The following is a 21860-nucleotide window of genomic DNA, read 5'->3' on the forward strand; positions in this document are numbered from 1 at the left end:
TCCTTCTAAATTTCCTGCTGAATAGCAAAATGTTATGAGCACAGGCTGAAACACTTCTTAAAGCACTAAAGAATAAACAATTTTTAGAATTTCTTTCAACTCCCTTTCATGCACAAGAGGGATACTTGAAATTTCTGAAATGGAATAAGCACAGACTCACATTTACCACTGCCTTTGTGATTAGTTACATTATTTAGGAATCCAGACATCAGTTTCTCACTCAAATATTATCTAATTAAACAGAAAATCCACCCTGTAATCACAACTGGCATTTTGTGATGAGAACAGTCTCTGAGTTCAGAGTGCTATGCCTCCCTCTTGCATTTTTTATAGGATTCTCCTAAGAAATTTTGAAACTAACTTCTAGGCATGTTTCTTCAGTTAATGCTATCTGCAAATACCGCTTCTGTATAACTAAAGAAAGCATCTACTGCCACACAAGAAAATCAATGCACAAATATATCACAGGTACACTTGCTTACATAAAAATGAGAGCAGAAGAAAACACTATTGGTGGAACCACTATCAGTGACAAACTGATGCATCTAAGCAACAGCAATAATATCTTTACACTCACTTTGACCCTGCTCAGTGTTTTACCACATTTTATCTTTTTTTTTTTTTTTTCCTGTGAAATGCTGAGAAAGATTTGAAGTGGAAATAAATTCTTTTGTTTTCCTAAACCTAAGGTGATCCTATTTGCCAGCCAGAATGCATAAGATGAGTAACTACTGCATTCATTCATTCACTCCTTGTCTGTCCTGGTCTTACATTACAACAGCTATGAGATGCCCCTAATTAAAAGCATTTAATTAATGAATGAATTAACAGGCATTCTGATGCTTGAAGTGGAATCAACAGATCTACTTTCAATTTGTTAGAAAACGCACTGTGGAACTTCAGCAATTATTTCATCTCAAGCAAATATAGACTCCCTGCACCATTCACTGTAGCCAGTGAACTACTCAGGCAGCCACCTAATGTAACACAGGAGGGCTGTCATAGGTAGTGACTCCTGGTTTTATACACAGCCCAGAGGCCTGAGCACTCACCTGGAACATGGCTTTTATAAGACATCAGCCCACTTTGTTTCATATCTACATGTTTTGTAGTTTAGGAGTGTGCTTTACTCATTTGCCTATAAGCCCTGGATTGGTTATATTGACTTATACTGGAGCCAGGATCAAGATTAATCAAGTCAAAGGATAATTATTAATTGATATGAAAATTAGATCAATAAAATCCTAGGATTAATAAATCTTGATATTGACCAAAAGAAGTGCTATGCTAAACATAAACATTGTGAGCATTTACTGCATCCCTCTGACCAAATGAAAAGCTGGAAGAGGTTGAACCATTATCTGATTCAGAAGCCAAGCACTTTCTCCCTTCTTCATGCTGTGTTCCCTCAAGATACAGCAGGGGAAAGAAAATCTTTTTATGTGAAACAATCTGCAGTCACCACTTCCACCCTTTGTGGGACTGTCAAGAAAGCTGCCCTGATCAATTTCAATTAAACATTTCACATTTGGTTAATTTACCAAACTGTGCTCCATGCTGTGACAAGACTGAACCTCACCCAATCATTTTCTCCACCTGAATAACAGAGTGCATTTTTTTAGTGTTGTGAAAATATCCTTGTGCAAAAATGATCTTAGTATGAAATTACAAACTACAGCAACATCTAATGTATATGGAGTGGATATTTTAAGCCATCACAGCCACAAAAAGGAAGAAAATACAACCAATGCAAGAAACTCTCATGTAGCAAATTTTGGATATACTAGTTTTGTTCAAGATGTTTTTCAACGCAAACAACCTGGCACTCTAAATTGTGAAGCTTGACAGAGATAGTACTTGGAAGAAGTCTTGAATTCTCCCAGAACCACAGTCCTTGACTTTGACCTCAAAGTGTTAGGATTAGCATTTTTGCAGAGGAAATAAGAAGAAACTTTCCTGCCAGCTTTGCTGACAGATTGAAGGTACCCCAAGACAGGGACTTCACTGCCTGTCTTTGGCGTTCAGAACCCCCAAACAAAAAAATATCCCCTCTTCTTGTTCCACAGCAGGGAAAAGCTAGAAAGATGTAAACTAGCTAGAAATTACAGCTCTCCTTCATATCAATCTCATGGTGTTTTTCCTTTTTAAAATAACAGTAGTAATAATAATAGTAATAATAATAACAATAATAAAGAAATCCATAAGCAGTCAGTCCCCTTTCTCCATATAATTATATGGGCAGCTGTAAATGCTGTCAGAATCTAAATCCATAAACAGTGCTGTTGCTCTGTAATTCAAGCAGGCTGTTTCCCTAAAAACATAACCCTCCCATCAGACATGGTGTGTACCTTGTACTCCTGGATAACTCCATTTTGGTGATCTGGAGGGGGAGGATCCCAGGAGATGCTGATGCTTGTGCTGTTGTGATTTCCAACTGTCAGGACAGTGACAGACTGAGGAGGAGCACTTGGAGCTACACCAAGGAGAGGGAGCAAACAGAAGCAAGGCATTAATCCATTTGTTAGGACATGTATTTTGGTGAAGCAGTGCAAGATCAAGCAGCCAGTTAGAAAACTCACACTCCCAGGGATGCCCTTTTGTCAGGCACTGACAATGTTGAAAAATGCCCTTCTGAAGAGAAGCACAGGGCTGAATGACAATGTGGAATTTGTGGCAATGGAGAATCAATACAAATCACTCCTCATTTATTTATATTTGGCATTTCTTCAGTGTGATTGGAACTGTTCTCACATTTGCCTTTGTTTTCCATAATATGCATGAGTAACTATGGATATATCAACTAGGTCACATGTGAGGCTGCTTCACCTAGCCTGAAAGCTGTTTTGGGTCTTCTATTTTCACATGGTCTAATAATGATGTGAGCAGCCAACATTTAATGACCCTTTTTTGTTTGCTCTCCAGGAAGACAATACCAGGTTTAAACATAGAATTGCATGTCCAAACTGGAAAAGGCTTAAAATGTTCATGGCTTTACATCAAAAACCAGTGAATAGAACAGGTGCTAAGTTAGGTCACATATATACTTCTGTCCTTTTCTACCCCTAGGCAAATTGCTTTCTCTTATGAGTCATGTTCAGTTCAACCATTCACAGCTGTTTGGCTGGTCACTGCACATCAAGGCCAATTCTACAAGACAACTGCTTGCCAGCCCTGCTTGTTGTCTAAAAACGGGATTAAAAAAAACCCCAAAATACCCCCATAGTTATTAGTGACCAGAGCTATGCTGGCAAAGCCCCTCTTGCAGCTTCTGTTGGCTCAGGGAAGTGGTGCAGGAGATCTGCTATGGAAAGGTCTCCTCTGTGAGCATCTACCATATCCACACTGGGCTCTCCTAGCACGGCTGTGGCTGCCAGGGCAGAGGACTGTCAATATGGCTCTGCTCAGCCACCTAAAACTTCTAAAACCCCCTCATCCTTCCCTTGCTCCTAGGCAAGTGTTGAAACTCCACCACAGTGGCAAGCTAGGCCACCAAGGTTGACTGTATTGTATTAAGGTATAGTCCCTGAGGGGAAAAGCTGATGGATAGCAGCTGCTTGGAACTGGTCCTAGAATTTATTTATTCCATCTCTCCCAGTCCACCTACCCAGTCTTCAACAAACTAACAGAAAGAGGCCAGAGAAGTGTGAACTAATAAAACAAGCATGGAGCAATACCTCTCCAGGACAATTTTCCAGTTCACAGGAGGCTGTTGCTTAGACACCTTCTGTTCTAGGGAAGTGTCTTTGTCTTTAATAAATACTTGTGGAATTTGTCTTCCACATATTTTTCATTGCTTTTAATCTGATCTTAAAACATTTCATATGAAATATGAAAGCTTATTTTGAAAAGTTATGGTAGACATCCTACCAGAACCTAAAATATTTATCACTCTCCTGCCTCAATTCCAACCCTAGATAACATGGCTTGAGGTATCCCAAATCACGTGTCAAGGCTCCCTGACTCCAGTCCCCTGGCCAGAGGGACTTCTTCACTGCTAAACTTTATGGCAACAGCACTCTAGTCTTATCTTTAACAGATATCCATGGCCATCCTTGGACCATGCTTCTCAGAAAAGCCAAGAGCCCCTGGCATCTTTGTATTAAAGCCTGGCATGTTTAACACAAATAAGCACAGCTACAGATATCAGAAGTGTTCAAGCCTCCTGAGTCAATTCAGATATTTCTATTGTTCTCCACAGCTTCTTTGAGGCTGGCTGTGTTCCCACGTTGGAAGCTCCTCAGCACTTGACCTGGCACAGGCTCATGGAGCCAAGCTCAAATCTTTACCCTGATAACCCTGAAAAATTGGAGTGCTCTGCTGCAAGAATCACACAACTTTAAACTAGGGTATCAGAGGTGAAGACAAGGAACCACACAGGATTACAGCAGTAATAAAAATATTTTAGATGAAAAATGAAACACATATTACAGTCCTGGGAGGCTTCACATTTCGACAAGTACGTTTTCAGATGCTGGTTCAGCTGCAAAGCTAATAATGCTTGGTAGAGTCCTTGTGACCTTGCCTGGTGCAGAGAAACAGGGAACTGGAGGGGAGAAATGGAGCTGTATTGTGGACAATTTGACTCTTAGCCAGCTCGAGTGAAGCATGGAAAGGTTGCCTTGGGCTATTCCTTGCAATCGTGCAAAGCATAAAATTGGTGAAATAAATAGTTGCATTGTGTATTTCATGGCAAGTGAAATAATTTGCCACACAGTAAAAATTAGCATTTTAAAAGTCTTCAAGTTATTCAATAACATTAAAACCGTGAATAAATGTATGTGTGTGATATTAATTAGAATATTTTATGTGGAAATAATAATCATAAAAATGGCAAAGCTTAACACTGCATAACTCTTTCTGGTTTTAAGCACAATGGAACAACTCGCTCAAACATATTTACTTTCCTTACTGAAACAAAAAGGGCATTCAGAAATATAACGTCTTATATATGCATACCTGGGGGGAAAGGGGGTGTGAATGCAAAAGAAATTAAAAATGTATAGTATACTGTAAAATTAAAAAAAAAAATACTGTATTCGTCTTTTCATTTAAACTGCATGAACATTCTCGTTAATGTTCTACCAGTGCGTGACGGTGTTTTTGAGGTTTTTTGAGGACATAGGATAAATGTGAAGCAAAATTAAAATTGCAGCTAATGAATGCAACTGTGGAAATAACCTTTTAAGACCTGCAATAAGGTGAGCAGAAATGGACAGAGAGCAGCTGATAAAAGCTAAGGAGACTTTAATTCCTGTCATATTTTTGTGGTGACAAAGAATATGCAGGACAAGTACTACTCCATAATGCTATTCCAAAGGAGATTTAACAATGGATGCAACTCAGAAAAAAAAAAAAAATCATCTGTCTCTAGAGAAAGCATGAAAGAAATAGTGAAAATTATAAAACAAAATCTTTGATTTAGCTCCCACGGTATGTGTGTACACGTTTGAATTTACCAGTTCAGCTTCCTCCCTCTGATAAAATCACTTTGTAAGCTGGCACCATGATATAAATTAAGCCACTCATCTGACACTGCTGCAGTTATTAAACAGATCACATTGAAAAATAACATTTTTAAAACCGTTTTCTCATTTCCCTTGCTGCTGCCTTGTGGAGAACACCTTGCCTGCTTCTTGACAGGTCAATTATTCCAGCGCTCAGCTTCTTCTTACAGATATGAAAGAACCCAAATTGCTGCTCATCTTTTCCAGACACAGCCAAACAGAATTCCATTTGTTACCTTCACAAGGCCAAAGAGGCAGGAGATGGATGGATACTGAACTGTTACAAATGTCTGATCTAGAGGAAAAGTCTAACTGCAGCAAAATTGATTTTTAGAGGTAGGCCTCAGAAGTAACATTGCATGTAAAATCCAATCCAGCAGAAAGCTGCCACTACCTTTTGGTGTACTTTGCCTTTACCAAGGATAGTTGCTTTGATGTTGCAAAAAAAAACTTCCAACACTTGTATCACTTTTACAAATTATTTTCTAAAAATAGTATAGCTAACATTTTTTAAATGTCAAGTCTAAAAATAAGCTCAGTTTTGAAATGGAATCACAGGCAACAGAGCACCTTTAAATAGACTGCCATCTTTCTTCAGTGGAAGGGGAGCAAACCACCATCATTAAACATTTAGTTGATACTATTTTTGAATACGTGAACACCAATATAATTACAAAGATAATATGAGAAATTAGGGAAATATCTGTAGAACTGCATCTACTGAGTGTCTTAATTTTCTCATGAAGTACCTAATTTTATCACCCAAGGAAGAGGAAGAATTTTTTTACAGGACATTTTTCTGGTGATAATATTACAGGTCCTATGTTGAAGTTTTTTCAGAGGAGATACTTGTAAACAGACTCCTTGAAGTTGATATTAATCTACAAAGCAGATCCTAGGCTGTGAGTTATACATATCTGCAGACAGGAATTTTTTTTTTTTTTTTAAAGCTTCACTATTTGGAAAGCTATTCCACATGAACAAAGTGTCCTTTAAGGTAGGAAATTACCTGACAGGCTCTGCTGGGAGCTAAGGTTTATAAAAGAGAATGTCATTCCTCAAGTATTTTATAGAAATAGACGGGAGGTATAAGACCTTCTCTCTTTTTCAGTAGTTCTTAAATTACCTTTAGGAAGAAAGAGTTAGATGAACTAAACAAACACTAAAAATCAATTGAAATTGGACAAGAGGAAAATCTGCTAGTGAGAAGACAAAATCTCACATTTTATCCCCAGAAAAGAAAATTCACCTCTAGAAATATTTTTTAAATTTTCTTTTTTATTAAAAAAACCTTTGTTGAGAGTGCTGCAAACATATTCTTCACCAACTGATATAGGCTTTATAGTTTGGACAAAGAACTGGAGACCGCAAAATCCCAAATTCCAAATCAGACTTGAAAACTGCATTCCTGCACACTCTTCTACATGTTGCAGGACACTGAATTTCCTCATCCCTAAAGTGCAAAGTGCAACCAAGTTATCTTCAGTTTTACTTACATGTTGGCTAATAATCATAACAAATCAAAGAGAAAAGTGAGTAATAAGCAAGTCTGTTCCAGAATTAAAGAGTACTTGGCAATCAGCACTAAATTAAACCTCAGGAGACTACTGTAAATGATTAAGATGCACTTTCAATAGGAAGGAAAGAGTGCACTCAAAACCCATTGAAACCATATGAACATCTTAAAACTTCACCAGTATTTCTTTCTCTTGCCTTAAAAAAATCAAAAAATCAGTGACACAGAGAGATGATGAACCCTCACTGTTAGGACCATCCTACTTTTACAGGAGAGATTCTCCAGGCAAAGGGTGCATTACATAGGTAGAAAGGTGGGTTTCTAACAGCAAATGATTAAAATTACTTAGATCTCACACCAGTGTCTTTTCAAAAAAAAAAAAAAAAAACAGCAGCCCTGGAGTGCACATGCTTTGGCACAACTATATACAAGGCTAAATGCTACAGATATAAAAGCTTGAGCATTTCAGAAGTATAAACTGTTCACTCAGACTGAATCCTGACTGTTTCAGAGATGTTTCAAAGGTGCTCAGGGGAATCCTCTGCAGTACTGAACAGGGCAATTTCATGAACACTTTGCTAACAGAAACTGTGAAGTGGTGTGCCCTTGAGACTGCAGTTTCTCCAGACTAGTTAAATATATGTCCTTCACTACTCCTCGTTTCCCAGCCAACTGTTCATCTACATTATTACCCATTCAGAAAGATGTGCTTAGTATCAAACACTTATCTGTGAGAGCTTGCATTTATTTTATTTTCAAAGTGCAGACCAAAGTCTTTTCTTGTAACAGCAGTGGTTACAAAAGAAGGGCTGCAGTGCACACTTTTTGGAAGACCAAAAGCCACCTGTACCTTAGAAGGATGTATCAGCTAAAAGAGTATAAGACCAGTACAGTGCTTTCTCAGGGGATATTTGCAGCACAAAGCTGAATACAATATCAAATTTTAATGTCACCTTAGTGTGTAACAAACAGAAATCATGTGGAGGAAACAAAGATGAACACATGCACACACACACAGAATAACCTCCAGTGTCAGCTATGAAAGCTCATTGCTTTTGTGCCTCTTTTACCAACCTTCCTCTGTGGTACGAGCAGACTTGGATTCGCTGTCCATCCCTTGGAACTCGTTGAAATAAGGGCGAACCTTAATTTCATAGGTGACCCCCTTTTTCAGGCTGACGAGAACGGCGCTGCGCTCTGTGGGGACTTTGACCTCCAGGTTCTGCCACACGGCTGGGGCAGGCAGGCCCGAGGTCTGGCGATAGAGGACGCGGTAGCCCTGGATAAACTGGGACTGGCGGTCCACCTGGAAATGGCAATAAATAACACATCAATAAACATATTGCAGTAAACAAACAAACAAACACCCCAACAAACCACTGCGTAAAAAGAAAACAAAACAGTTGCCTAGAATCATTCTGCCCTTATCAAAAAGAGAAAATTCACAGTTATGATGCTGAATTTATTAATCTAACTACCTTCTTGTAAGTCACTGTTGATTAACTGTCTACAAAGAGCACTTGTCTCACATTACTGGTTATAGAATATTTCTTTCTGCTTTGCTTTCTGCAGCTCTATATATCATAACAAATACCACCTTAAATCATAAAACAAGGCCCCCACCCCTGTAATAAATCATGAAAAGAAAACTTTGGCATAAGGCTTGCTGCATGTAAACTTACTAAGCACATCTTGGCTACTGATGTGCTGAAATAGGAGAAGAAAAGAAAAACAAATTCTTTCAGAAAAGGACAAGTCTTTGAAGATACCCTACATGCTTACAATTAGTCCAATACTTGGCTCGCAGCTCATGAAATGCACAGCAAATTAAAATAAACATAAGACAGATGCAGAGAAAACAACTTCCAAAGACATGTGCTGTTTCTTGTATTCACAGCCTGAGCAGCCCCTTTGCATTCTGGAATTGTGATGCTCTCAGGCCATCAGATGGAGATGGAATGCTGGTTTTGGTTTATATTTTATTTGTTGCTAAGCAAGCAGATTGGACCACGGAAGTTTAACAATTTTATCCTATAAATAGGATTTTTATTTGAAGAAAAGCTTTCTATGTGTTTTATCTTGGAGAGGTTGCATGCATCTATTTATCTTCCAAAAAAAACCCAAAAAACCACCCCAAAAATCAAGACATTATGACTCTTGCACAAATTTTTCCTGGGAAAAAAATGACCAAAAAACCAAAACCAAACTGATTGCTAAAAGTAAACCAAACCAAACTGCTTCTGTAGCTGCCAAATAAGGAGCAAAGAAAGTGCAGCACAAATAACAAGACCATACAGCAGGCTGTTTGGTAATTCTGTATTATAACTTAGACTCAACAAGTAGGATATTTCTTATGTTCTTGTCAATTTGCCTACTCAAAGATATTCCAGAATTAGAGAAACATTGGTTTGACTTCTCTTAAGAATAAATGAATTTAAGGCTGAAAACACAAACCACGCTCTATTACACTCGTCCTATAATCTTGTTACAGTTTATTGAGGCATTCAGAGGGGACACAGATTCTTAGACATTAAAAAGCAAGGCAAGCAAGAAGAAAGCTTTATTTATGAAAGCAAGGCAGAAATGTCTTTCATCAAAACTGTCACTGTTAAAAATCTTGCAACATATGTTACAACAACATTAAGCTTGCATTTTATAAACTTCTCTGCATTCACTTTAAGTGAATTTATGCACTGAAAGAGGGATATAACTCACAATAATAGCTTGTTAATACCGAAAGAATCAAGCTGTGTTTTTAAGAAGAACATTAAGCAGCTGTTTCCAGATGAAGGGAGTCTGTAAATCAGAGTAAACTGTTTTTATCCATGTTTGACTTTGATTAACTAAATGTTTTATGGATATAAAGACTTTATGACCCTCACATTTACTACAAAATTCAGCAAAAATAATGCTTTTATCCACTTTGCAATAGCGATTTTTAACCTAAATTACAATATAAGGTTATGATGTTTAATAATCAAACACTGAGTTTGATTCTTGCTTACTTCTTAGTTAGAAGCTACACTGAAAGATGGCATAACTTTGTCAGAACTTTCCATTTTGTCTTTGCTCTATTTTTAAGCTCTACTGACTGCTGCCTAGTGGAGAAAACTGAAAATTCAGAACTGATCTGACTGAACAGTAGCATTGTGTTGCTACAATAGTGTGGAAAGCATTTTGTACAGCATGGCACAAACAGAAACCCACCACTTGACTCCCTGAGAATGTAATATCTAAAGAATACTAATTTTCAATTCCTTATATTTTTGTATCTACTTCCAGACAAATTGTCCATACATATCTTTTCCTCCCAGACCTCTAAGATCTTAGATTGAAAGACAAAACAACAGAAGGAATATGAAAGCAGAATGCAGTAGTACCACAAGGCTGTCACATTTATGGGTGCTATAAACTAGTTTGATTTGAGGCTTGCTTGAATCTCACAGAGCTTTCAATTAGTAACTTGATTACAGCAGGGCAGAGTGATCTGCCCAAATAGCAGATTATTGACAGTGATTTCATCATTCAGAGTCTGGGAGGGTACTGACAAAAGAAAATATTATACATTTTTAATGTTTTCTATAAACATCCAGTCATATTCAGTATCAAGGAGAGGATAAAAAGCTATCTCTCATACCCAAGTAAAGCTAGTCTCTATGAACAGGGCCTTCTATAGGGTCAGAATGTTGGGAAACTACTCAGAGGGCACTTTTCTTACTGAGAAAGGTGAATTTTTTACTTTTTTTCAGAGTTTCCAAACTAATAAAAAAATTACTCTTGGATAATTACATGGATTAACCAGAAGTATATGTCAGAGGTAGGACAGGTATATTTCACATATACATACACACACGTGTGTTACACGGTCATATATAATACAAAGTGACAGTGACTTCACATTTTTCTCCATTTCTGTGGTAATGATGTTTCATGCCATGAGCAGACTACTAAAAATATCCTTATATGATTAAAGACATTAATTCAGCAATGCAACTCCAAGTTTGGCACACATTCACACATAGGCAGAGCTGCAGAAACATGCACTCTGGCTTGATGAAAGGATAAAGAATGTAAATGGTTGCCACTTCCTTACACAAATTACTCAGCATTGTTTCAGCAATTACAGGAATTCTCTGTGTTGAATACCGGGAGCAGAGAATATTTCTAGTGGGTGATATCAACTGAAAAGATCTGCAACAGTTGCTGATATAAAGACACGCTTGTTTCCTCAAAGGACACGGCAGAACATGCAGATGCTCCTTTGAGAGGCAGGAGAGGGTAGATCCTGGGTGCTCAGCACTGACCTAATGCCATCTACCAGCAGAATTGGTCCTGTGTGCTCCTTCTCACCCTCTTTAAGAGTCCATGGTGCAGGAGGCATCTACAAAACCATTTCTGCAGAGCAGGAAGCTCATTTTCCCTGCACATGCCACAGCTGAACACCAGACAGGTTCAATGGCTGTTAGGTTCTTAAAACAATGGCAAGAAACTCATAATGCAGCTTATGTTGCAGATATAAGCTCTTTTCAAGCAAACCTGCTAATCTGCACCCTAAATACATTTTGCAATATGTTCTGTAGCATGCAAATTTCTATCCCAAAATATCCTAAGAAATCCTCTGCTCCCACAGCAATAGCCACAGCAATTCTCCAGCTGGGCAAAGTAGCTTTCATGCTGTGCTGAGCTCTCTGGCATGGACCCACAGGAGTCTCTGGAAATTCAAACTGCACTAGCATTCATGTATCCTCCAGGAACAAGGCAAATGGGGGTGGTAATCTGGAAGACTGTTTAAAGGACTTGACTCCTGAAGCTTCCAGTGAAGTACATTCATTTAAAATCTACATCAAATTTAAAAAAAAACAGAGGTAAGTAAATTATCCTTCTGCCTCCAAAAACAAAAAGGCAGTAAGGATTTCAAAGCAGCAATTCTTTTGCCATGTTGAAGAACTGATTTTTTTATTCCTGCTTGTGCCACAGGGCTTCTTTATAATGCTGGGGAACTTTTCATATTTGGTCACTAATGAAACTTTCAGTTTAATGCCCACTGAGGCTAGAAGTGCTGACCCATAGCTGAGGTCAGCTTAAAAAGCTCTTGGAGTACAGAATATGCTCTTGCAACGTGAAATGTTTTAATAAAAGTAAAAATAAATCATGTTCAAGGCTTAAAATTAGCCATTTGATAACAATGGGCATATCTGCCTCCACAAGTCTCATCAGCAATAACTATCTCTGCACCTCACCTCTCTATGTGTAAAGTTAGGATAATGACACATTTTTATCATTGTGATGTTAAATTCAGTATTATTTGTGAAGCACACAAATGTTACAGTTGAGAGCATGACAGATAAGCAAGCATGTGAGACAAAATAATAATTTTTATTCAATGCAAGGTTTCAATGGTATGAATTTAATAAGACCTGGCACCACACAGAGAATAAAGAAGATAAAAAGAAATGTTTAATAGCTCCATGAAGAAGAGATCCTCTATGTGACCAGATAATTACAGCTATATTTTAATATCTATACACAAGAGGAATAAATTCAAGCGGCAATAAAAATTTAACTTTTGACATTCCTCTTCTTATTTTTTAACACTGACATTTTAAGCCTGACGTTCTTTTCAAAATACGTGTGTATATGTATGTGCATGTTTTAAAATTGCAACACAGCCACAGGGAACTATTTCCAAAAATTTAAACTCAAATTAAAAAAAAAAAAAAAAAAGAAAAAGCAAAACCAAAACAATCTCATAAAGGAGAGAAGAAAGTGGCATTCATTTGCTGTAAGTCAGGATGCCAGAAACTCAGTAACCAAGGACATTCCTTGGCAATCACCCTTTGAACTGCATAAAACCAACACAAAGAGTCTTATGACTCTCATGGCACTTCTGTCCTTTTGTATAATAGCTACACTATCTATCCATTTTATGTTAATAGTGTGGACTTTATTCTCTGGATAGAGTGGGGTTTTTTTTCCTAGAGACTGTGGTTAATTAATTGTTTTTGTTCTGGTTGCTGGGTAGTTTCTAATTAGCTGCTTCAGAGATCTTTCTTTGTGTCTTTCTTCCCCTGGGCAATTCCAAAATGCCTCTACAGAGGTCTCTGTGCTTGTCAGGTGTCACAGGGTCACTGCTTTGAGGGATCTTCCCAATAAACTGGTATCCATAGCATTTCCAACAATTTGTCTTTACCTTACCATTTCTTCACTCATTGTTCAGTAGGGGCACCAGGAAATTCTTTTAGAGGAATATATATCACACACATATATACATAAACATACGTACATACACACACACATATATATATCTATTCATACGCATATACATAAATATATATAATTAAAATATAATTACATTGGTTTTGTGGTATAAAACTGAATTCTGTTTATATTGGAGCTTCCTTTTGCAGTATATGCTAAAGCAAGGGCCAGCCAATTAATCTGTATTTCTGATAGATGCCACACCCAAAAAAGGACTTGAAGGAGCACCACATGGATGTTATCCAGGTTTACAATTACTCTCTGCTAACATCCAAATTTTCTACTACTGATCCATCTGCTTGGGCAAAAGGGTTTGCCACAAAGGTTAGTCAGCCTGTTCTGAAGAAATTGTAGCTGAAACATGCAGCATTTTAAGAAAGCCAAGCTGCATGTTGACATCATTGAGGGCAAAATGCAGTGACACATACTCTAAATAATCTTCCACAGGAGAAAAAATTGTGGGTTTCTCTATTCTAATCTCTATCCTGACCACTGAAATATGTCAGAACAAGCATGTTGCATAAGCCCCCATAATAATGGCTGTGTTGTGCAAAAACAACAGTAATCCTTATAACACACAATCTATCACCACACTTCTTATCTCCTCTTGTGTAATCCCCTGCACACATTGAGCTCTCAGCAATATGACATGCAGAAGAAAAACCCTGAGCATTGTGAATGCCCCCTTAGCAGAATTCATCCCATAGAATACAATTGTTTTGATGTTGTGCAGTGCAATTTTTCTCTCATTCTGCAACTCTTGGCTCTTCTTTCTCTGGGCAGATGCCCCAACAGCAAAGGACTCTCTTCTGGTGTGCAGTGCCCTAGGAATGCTCTCCTATTCTTACAAATCCTTTCCATCAAGCTTCAGGAAGGGAAACAGAGCAATTTGGAAGCCAAACACTATATTAGAAATTCTACCCAGTAGTTTGACCCCTCAAATAGAAATGTTGTTAAGCACTGCCCAAAAGACTCTGGTCTTCTCTAATGAAAGGATATTCACTCATTGTGGATAAGGCTTGTGCTGGCAAACCAGATGATACACAGTGTGCCAGGCACTAGCACCACATGCTTCTGACTTCACTACAAGTGCTCTGTAGGAAAGATAATTTTGATTTTCAGGTCACTAAATAATAGGGTATTGCCAGAGGTCACTATGACTTGAAACAGAAAGTACTTTTTCACACAGCAATTTCTTGTTGATATTTAACTTTGATTATTTCTTGACATGCAGTGCAATAAATCCACACATCAATTACCCTTCAAACATGCTCATAATCTTTTTCTAGTCAGACAGCTAACTTGCTTCAAGCAGAAGACTGAAGACATTGGACCTGCTTGACTTGAAAGAAAAAAATGACTATTTCATTGCCATATCTATCTATCTATCTATCTGTCTGTCTATCTATCTATCATCTTCACACATATACACACACACACTGCTGTATGTTAAATTGTCAGAGCACTCATGTTGGGGTCAAGATTGGATCTTTTCTGGGTGGTAAAACACTGAAGGGATGAAGAGGCAAAATAGGCAGACTGAAAGCACTGTTAAGGTAACGAGCAGAAGCTTTACCGTCCAGGTGACTTGCACTGTCGTGGGTGTCAGCACAACAGGATTGTGCAGCCGTACAATGACATCTCCCAGCTCTTTCTGGACTTGCCTGTGATCCACACCTTGTGCTGGGGGGCTGATATCTGCCAGGCACACATATGAAAGCATCACTTTAATGAGAAGAGCTATATATGGCATCAATAAAATTTACTGAGTAGCCTAATGACATGACTTGAAAACCCTCTGTTTTTTAAAAAAATACAGCACTAAGGTTGAAACCCAGACAAATATCAAATAATGCACACAAACCATCCACCTCTAGTCACTTAGGAAATCATGAAATATAAATACGATTAAAGGAGTATTCTGACTAGATGGCAAAGTTTTCTTAGCTCGGGTAAATGATGAGAGAGATGAATGTTCACTAGTTCCAAAGTACTCAGATAATAATAATACTGCACAGATGTCTGGAACCAAATTGGTTAGTATAATTGAAGAAAATGAACAGTGTTTTTTTTATTTTGCTATAGCACATATGACATTAAGTCATTATATGTTTCCAAACTTTCACTAAGCTTCCTCTCCCCACATGCCATGCACACAAGAAATCAAATACTAAAAATAGCATTTTCCCCTGCAAAGCAAATCTTCCCTTAACAGACATAGCTAATGAAATCCAGTGCAAACATGAAAAAAAAAAATTAATTTGGGAAGCCAAACTGATTCCCATCTAGTAAAAAGCTAGGAAAAACAATCTACCACAAAAATTTTCTCTTCAAGATAATGTGCCCATCAAAGTGTGTGGGGGAATTGTTTCTTCTAGTCAAAATCTGATTATAGAGATATTCAAAAAAGGACTGATAAATTATGGTCCTGCCTGTCTAGGCATCTCTGAATTCTGCTTGGTCTTCCCTTAGGATTCAACAGTCAAAGACAGTTCCCCATTTTTTTGGATCAATGTCATGTCCTTGTGAAAAAGATAAATATGTAAGAGTTTTTTCCCTTTCTCATGGACTTAGATATGGGAATAGGCACCATGTGATTTCTTTTTATAGTCTAAATGCTATTTAAAAGAAATAATACTTGTCTTAAAAATGAAACCTTTAAATATAACAACTGTAATCATGGACCTCCAGGTCTCAAAAGTAAGTAGTTTTTGATGATCAATAATTCACATTCCTAATTCTGGACTGTTATGGGTTCTGAGCCACCAATAAACAATATCGCCACAGGCTTCTATTGATATCCAAATTAAAATGGCTCCATGGATCTCCAAAGGGAATATAATCCAAATATGAGTGTCAGTGAAGGTGACTGTCTATCAAATTATGTTTATTCGAAGCAGCCAAGAATCAGAGATATTATACAATAAAACTGCAACTCAGACTGGTCTAGAGGATGACCATTTATGCTTCTATCCACAAAACTATGATTGTTGCTACAATAAACCTACAGTTATCCATGGCTACATTTTATGTTAAGTTATTCTGTGGTATACAGTCAACAAGGTACCTGTATATTTCCTCAGAGGAAAAGACATTTCCACAAAGCAGTTTGTATGAACAGCATTTCATCACTTTAATTGGGACATATGTCCAGAAGTAACAGAATGACATGGACTAATAACAGTAAGAAGTGAATGCCAAGATGTACACGTGGAATTCAGTTTTCTGGTGTGTACACTTGAAAACATGTGTGATGCTCCCAGTGTAATGTCATTTTCACTTGCCTAGGAGGCTCCTGGTGGAAAAGCAGTTGATCTGTCTCTAAGGGTACGATTAAGTATTGGAATAATAGAACCATGACTCAAGCAAAACTGGTGAAAGAAGCTACATCCTGATCACAATTAAATTGATTTGATATTTTCTCTAACACCTCTTTTATCAGCTTTCAGTGAATATACTATTATTTATTATTATTTTGATTTCAGGGACAGGAATATATATAGTTTTTTGGAAGAGTTTTTTTAGGTTATGGTTTCATCTATTAACAATCCAATGAGAAATCAACTCCTTCATCAGAGTAGTTACTGATTTCTCTGTCCTTATTTCACATAAGTCATACATGACAAACCTTTTGAAAGTACCTGATTATTTACTTGAAGTTCACTGGTGAAAATTTACATTAAATCCTATTACTTGTATTTGGTGTACTGAATACCAGGACATGAAATGTTCAGCTATGAAAGCTACCACAGACACCTGTTGCAAATTATTATTTTCTAGCACTGCTACAGCTGCTTTGTTATTTTTCCATGGCCACTGTGAATAGGCTTTCCACCGTGTGTCAGCTTCTTCTGTGAGCCTGAATTGAATTCAGGCGTAATTAGAAATCCCATCAAAACATTATGTTAATTTTCAATTGATTTTATGATTTAATTCTATTAAACTGCAGGCTTGCAAAGAAGCTATAAATCCTGTACATGTCTCAGTGTGCTTGACTGCTAAACAGCTTCTGGAAATGGAAGCTGCAACACATGCTGTAGCTAATTAAAAGACATGTTTTTACTGAAATCAAATTGCTTGTCAGTATGTCAGATAAAAAGTCTATACTTGACACTCAAATACCAAACAAAGTTGGTTGTTTTTTTTAGCTAGGTGATAAGTTATGCAAACTAAAAGGCTGTTGCAATAAAAGCCATGACTCACCCTATAATAATGGGAAAATAAGAAAGAAGGAAACTTGTGATACTCCATGGATAGTCAGGCCATGAAATCCCTGCACAGCTCACTCCTCCAGCTTTTGAAAAGGCAGCTCTGTTTTTCCTCTTCCAGCCATAATTACTATTTTGAGAGTATAACTATTCAGGAAAGATTTATTCAGGACTAGGCTGGGATAAGGGAGGCTAGATGGTTATGGGATAAAGAAATACCACCCTACTCTTGTTTATCTCTTTCCATCCAGCAAAGGACCCAAACAACTTACAACACATATGCTGGAGACTGACTCAGGATATGCTCTCCATGGGCACCTTCAGATCTTCAGAGACAGAAGTCTCTGAATAACAATAAACAGAGACAGAAGATTTAATTTTAAATTAACTGTGACAGGAGCTATTACTTTGGATTTGAAAAATTATGATTCCAAAGAATTATGAATTTCTGTATTACGACATGTTTAACACAGAACTACACTCTTGAAATAAGTATTCAAGATATGTCTTGGTAAAACAACAACAACAAAAAAAATCCATGCTGTGAAGGGAAATCTGTTTGTGGCAGTTATATTCAGTTAGAGCTTGATGCAAAGTGAACAGACTTCAGTAGGTGATTCAGTAGCAACGGAGGATCACAGCTACCCATCCTATCACCACTCTACGAATGAGCGATTTCACTTCAGCCTTCTCTCTTGGTTTATGCAATGGATTAATACAAAGAATTCAGAAATATAAGTATATAAACAGAAGGCACATACCTTTCTCAAAATAACTTCTATATATTCTTAGCATGCAGATGCCCTTATTTACATGAATTCTCTGACTAAATGTTGGCTCAGATTAATCAACACGTGTTGTGCATTTCTTTTGATTAAACATAATTCTAAACACAGTGTCTTGCCTGTTATAAACACTGGTTATCATAGTATATCCCTACTAATGGAGAGGAAGAAAGAACATGGAGAGGAAAGATACTGAGGAGAGGAGAGTATTCAGAGTGCTGTTCAGAAAAGCTTGGGTAACTCACATTGCTTTCAATAGTAACCAGGGGCAAATGGAGTCGAAGTGAACTGCAAACCAGAAGGTCTACACTGTACAAAGGATTAAGGACGTAATCTTTCTCTCCTAAGCCCCAGACTGATGCAGCAAACATTGGACTACTCTCATCTTTATTGGTGAAGCTGAAATCACGATTCCTTCAGTGAGTATGCTAAAGCCAAATGCCCAGACTGACCGATCGGTGAACTCACAGTTCCTTCTCTCCATTTTAGCTGACGCACATGAAACTTGGAACTGCCCCTTACCTTGGGTTCGGACAGGATCTGACATGGGGCTGGGGTCGCTCAGGCCCTGTGGGTTGATGGCTCTGACCATGAACAGGTAGATGGTGTTGGGGCGCAGGCCCCGCACAGTGTACAGGGTGCTCTTCACGTGGTTGGCCACCGTTTGCCAGCTGTTGCTCACAGACTGACTGCAACAAGAACATGTGAGGATTATAAACTAATGCCAGAGAACAATAAAGATGTGAAAGGAACTGTCTCTTAACCCTGGATCGACTCTAAGTGCAGAAAAAAGTAGTAAAAGCAGGGTGAAATTGAAAATATTTTTTCAGTTAGCTCATCGAGATGGGCTAAAAATCATAATGCAGCTGTTGAAAGTATTTCTCTTTGCAATAAAAGTAAAACTTTTTGCTTTTGCAGGTGTTTCTCTAAAATACCTGCAAAAGGAAGAGGTAGAAAGCTGTAAAGTAAATTTGAATGATAAACAGGCTGCTCTTGAATAAAAGGCTTAGAAAGTTCTCTTGAAAGAATAATTTTCTATACTGCTAAGTAAACTATGTCAATAAACTGTCATTGGAAGAAAAGTGTTCTTGAACTAAATTCACTCTCACAGTTAAAAAAAATTAAAAACATTCTTTGAAATGGAGGAAATTATATGAATATTTTTGCTGCCACTACATTTTCAATTCAACATTATTATAATTAGATTACAATCCACCTTATGAAGAGATTTCAAATGTGATTGTTAAAACAACTTTTAATGAAAATGTCTGGCTTTTTTAAAAGTTATTGATGGGATGCCATTAAAGCTTATCTAGGTGAAACAGAAAAGTTTAAAACAGAAAAGTTTAAAAAGAAATTTTTATTTTACTATGCTTTGTTGTATGGCATTGATAAAAAAATCTTTGAATATATTAAAAGGAAAAAGGAAATGGAAAGCTACAAGGTTTATGTTGCTTGAATCACTTCATTCATACAATGCATAAAGAGTAAGTTCTAGAACAAATTGTAATGCTCTTTACATACATAACAATGGAGCTAAAATTTGCATGCATATGACTATGAAAAATTCTTGCATGAATTTTAACTTAGAGATGAACTGAAGTATTTGTCAGTTTTGTAATATCTGGATTAAGGAACACATTTAAGAAGGTGCAGATTTTTAAGCTGAAGTGTGTTCTATATACACATGTCAGAGTATGGCCTGTGCTCAAACAAACTTGCTGAATTGGAGCCCAGGAGTTCTTTTGTACCACACAGTAATTGCTGCTGTGTGGCGGGGAGCACCTGGATTCTTTAAAGCCTCAGGCTGCAGGATAAAATCCTAAATTATCAATACTGGTCTTTTCAGTTAGAAGTTTTCATCTATCTAAAACACTAAAAAATAGAAATTTAAAGCACTTTGGCTCCTTAATAAGTACTGCTTTAACAAGACCAGGAATTAAAGTTTGCAGAGAGGCTTCAGGATTACCCATTTGTTTCCATATTGTCTGTTCTATGATAGCCAAGAACCTGCAGCATTCCTGCAGGAGTCTCTCACTGATCATCAATGTTAAAGGAAAACTGACAAACAATTACTGCATTTTTCTGTTATATTCTTGTTGACCTGAAGAAATAGTTAGATGTCCTCCAAATAATCACTTAGAAAAAAGTGATAAATTACAAAAAAATCAATGTAAAGATTATCAATCAATGGCTTCTATGGAGTTGAGTCAGTTAATGAGCTTCTAACAATATGTGTAGAGTCCAAAGGAACACCACAAAACCCTGGTACCAGGGTTTAAGCAAAATTAGAAAGAAAGGAGCTTAAAAGTGGCATAATTCACATACCTAAAAGCCTCAATGATATATGCACTAGCTGGTAGGCTTCCAGGGGTCCCTGGCTGCCAGGACAGGGTGACACTGTTCTTGGTAACATCAGTGACCTGAGGTTTGGATGGTGGCCCAGGGAGGTCATTTATATCATAATTTTTACTGACTGTTGCTCCACCAGATTCTGTGAAGGGCAAATACAAAACGATTACTTTTTATCCTTGGTTATATAATTTGATCAAAGCAGAAGATTAAAATGAAAAACATGGCAAACATCTGCAAAATCAGCATAACGGATGTTCTTAATCTATAAAGAACTAAGTCAACAACTGCATTACTACCACATGTTTTCGGATGAAGGGCTGTCATTCTTTAAGTACATAATAAAGACAAAAAATGCAAAACTCAAAAGTTTATATATAAATATAGATAGATAGATAGATAGATAGATAGATAGATAGATAGATAGATAGATAGATATAAAAAGAAAGAAAAGAAAGAATAAAAAAAAAGCCCAGCTTGCTGAAAGGTACATAAAGTACCAAAAACTTAGTTGCTGAGAAACTTCATGTATTCAAATCAACTGCAGTACTCACAGAGAGCACTTTGAATTTTTCTTGCCCAAGCCTATTACTGGATAAATCCACACTTTATTTATGCTCCTGTTAGAAGAATTAAAGCATACTGCAGTCACTGGACACAGATATGATGTGATGTCAACAGGCATTACAAGACAACAGCAATGAAATGCAAGAAGTGTGAGAAGGAACACAGCCTTCTCATCCAAAACTTCTCCATGTCAAGCCCAGAAGTTCTGGAATCATTTGACTCAGACTGCTGTCTTATGGCCTACACTTTCCTTGTGTGCCAACTGGAGCACATCCTTGGGCATCTCTTACCTGTCACCTCCAGCACAGCACTCCAGGACGTCTCCCCACTGGAACTTGTAGCAACGCAAGTGTAAGTCCCAGTATCAGAGAGCTGGACGTGAAAAAGGCATAAGGGCAGCTTTAACAACCTTTTAGAATCATCTGAGTTTACTCTTATTTTCTTTTTTCTAAACGCTTCTTGCTAAGAAGGACTTAGCCTACATTTTGTACCAGACTAGAAGGCACCAGACATTTTCAAGCAATCATTTAATGGTGGCTTTCTTTAGAGAACTATAATAAGATTACTTGCTTCTAATACTTTACTAATTCTAATTTTCATATTGTTAATGGTACCAGTACTGTAAATGCTACACATTGGAGCACTAACAGTGTCAGTGTTTGCATTGGTT

The 21860-nt window shown here is 37.4% G+C and overlaps 1 protein-coding gene across 5 annotated transcripts in view; it reads right to left on the reverse strand.

The window, feature by feature from the left end:
- Positions 1–21860, reverse strand: part of ROBO2 (roundabout guidance receptor 2) — an 865191-nt gene that overhangs the window by 69327 nt on the left and 774004 nt on the right. For all 5 annotated transcript variants that reach the window (XM_038136167.1, XM_038136152.1, XM_038136160.1 and 2 more), the window contains exons 11-16: positions 21481–21562; positions 20600–20765; positions 18794–18960; positions 14855–14976; positions 8095–8326; positions 2349–2473 (exon numbers count right to left, since the gene is read on the reverse strand). In XM_038136167.1, coding sequence (XP_037992095.1) covers positions 2349–2473; positions 8095–8326; positions 14855–14976; positions 18794–18960; positions 20600–20765; positions 21481–21562 — 894 coding nt within the window. The remainder of the gene's footprint in view (positions 1–2348; positions 2474–8094; positions 8327–14854; positions 14977–18793; positions 18961–20599; positions 20766–21480; positions 21563–21860) is intronic.

This window comes from Motacilla alba, chromosome 1, assembly GCF_015832195.1.
Source record: "Motacilla alba alba isolate MOTALB_02 chromosome 1, Motacilla_alba_V1.0_pri, whole genome shotgun sequence".
Lineage (NCBI taxonomy): Eukaryota > Metazoa > Chordata > Aves > Passeriformes > Motacillidae > Motacilla > Motacilla alba.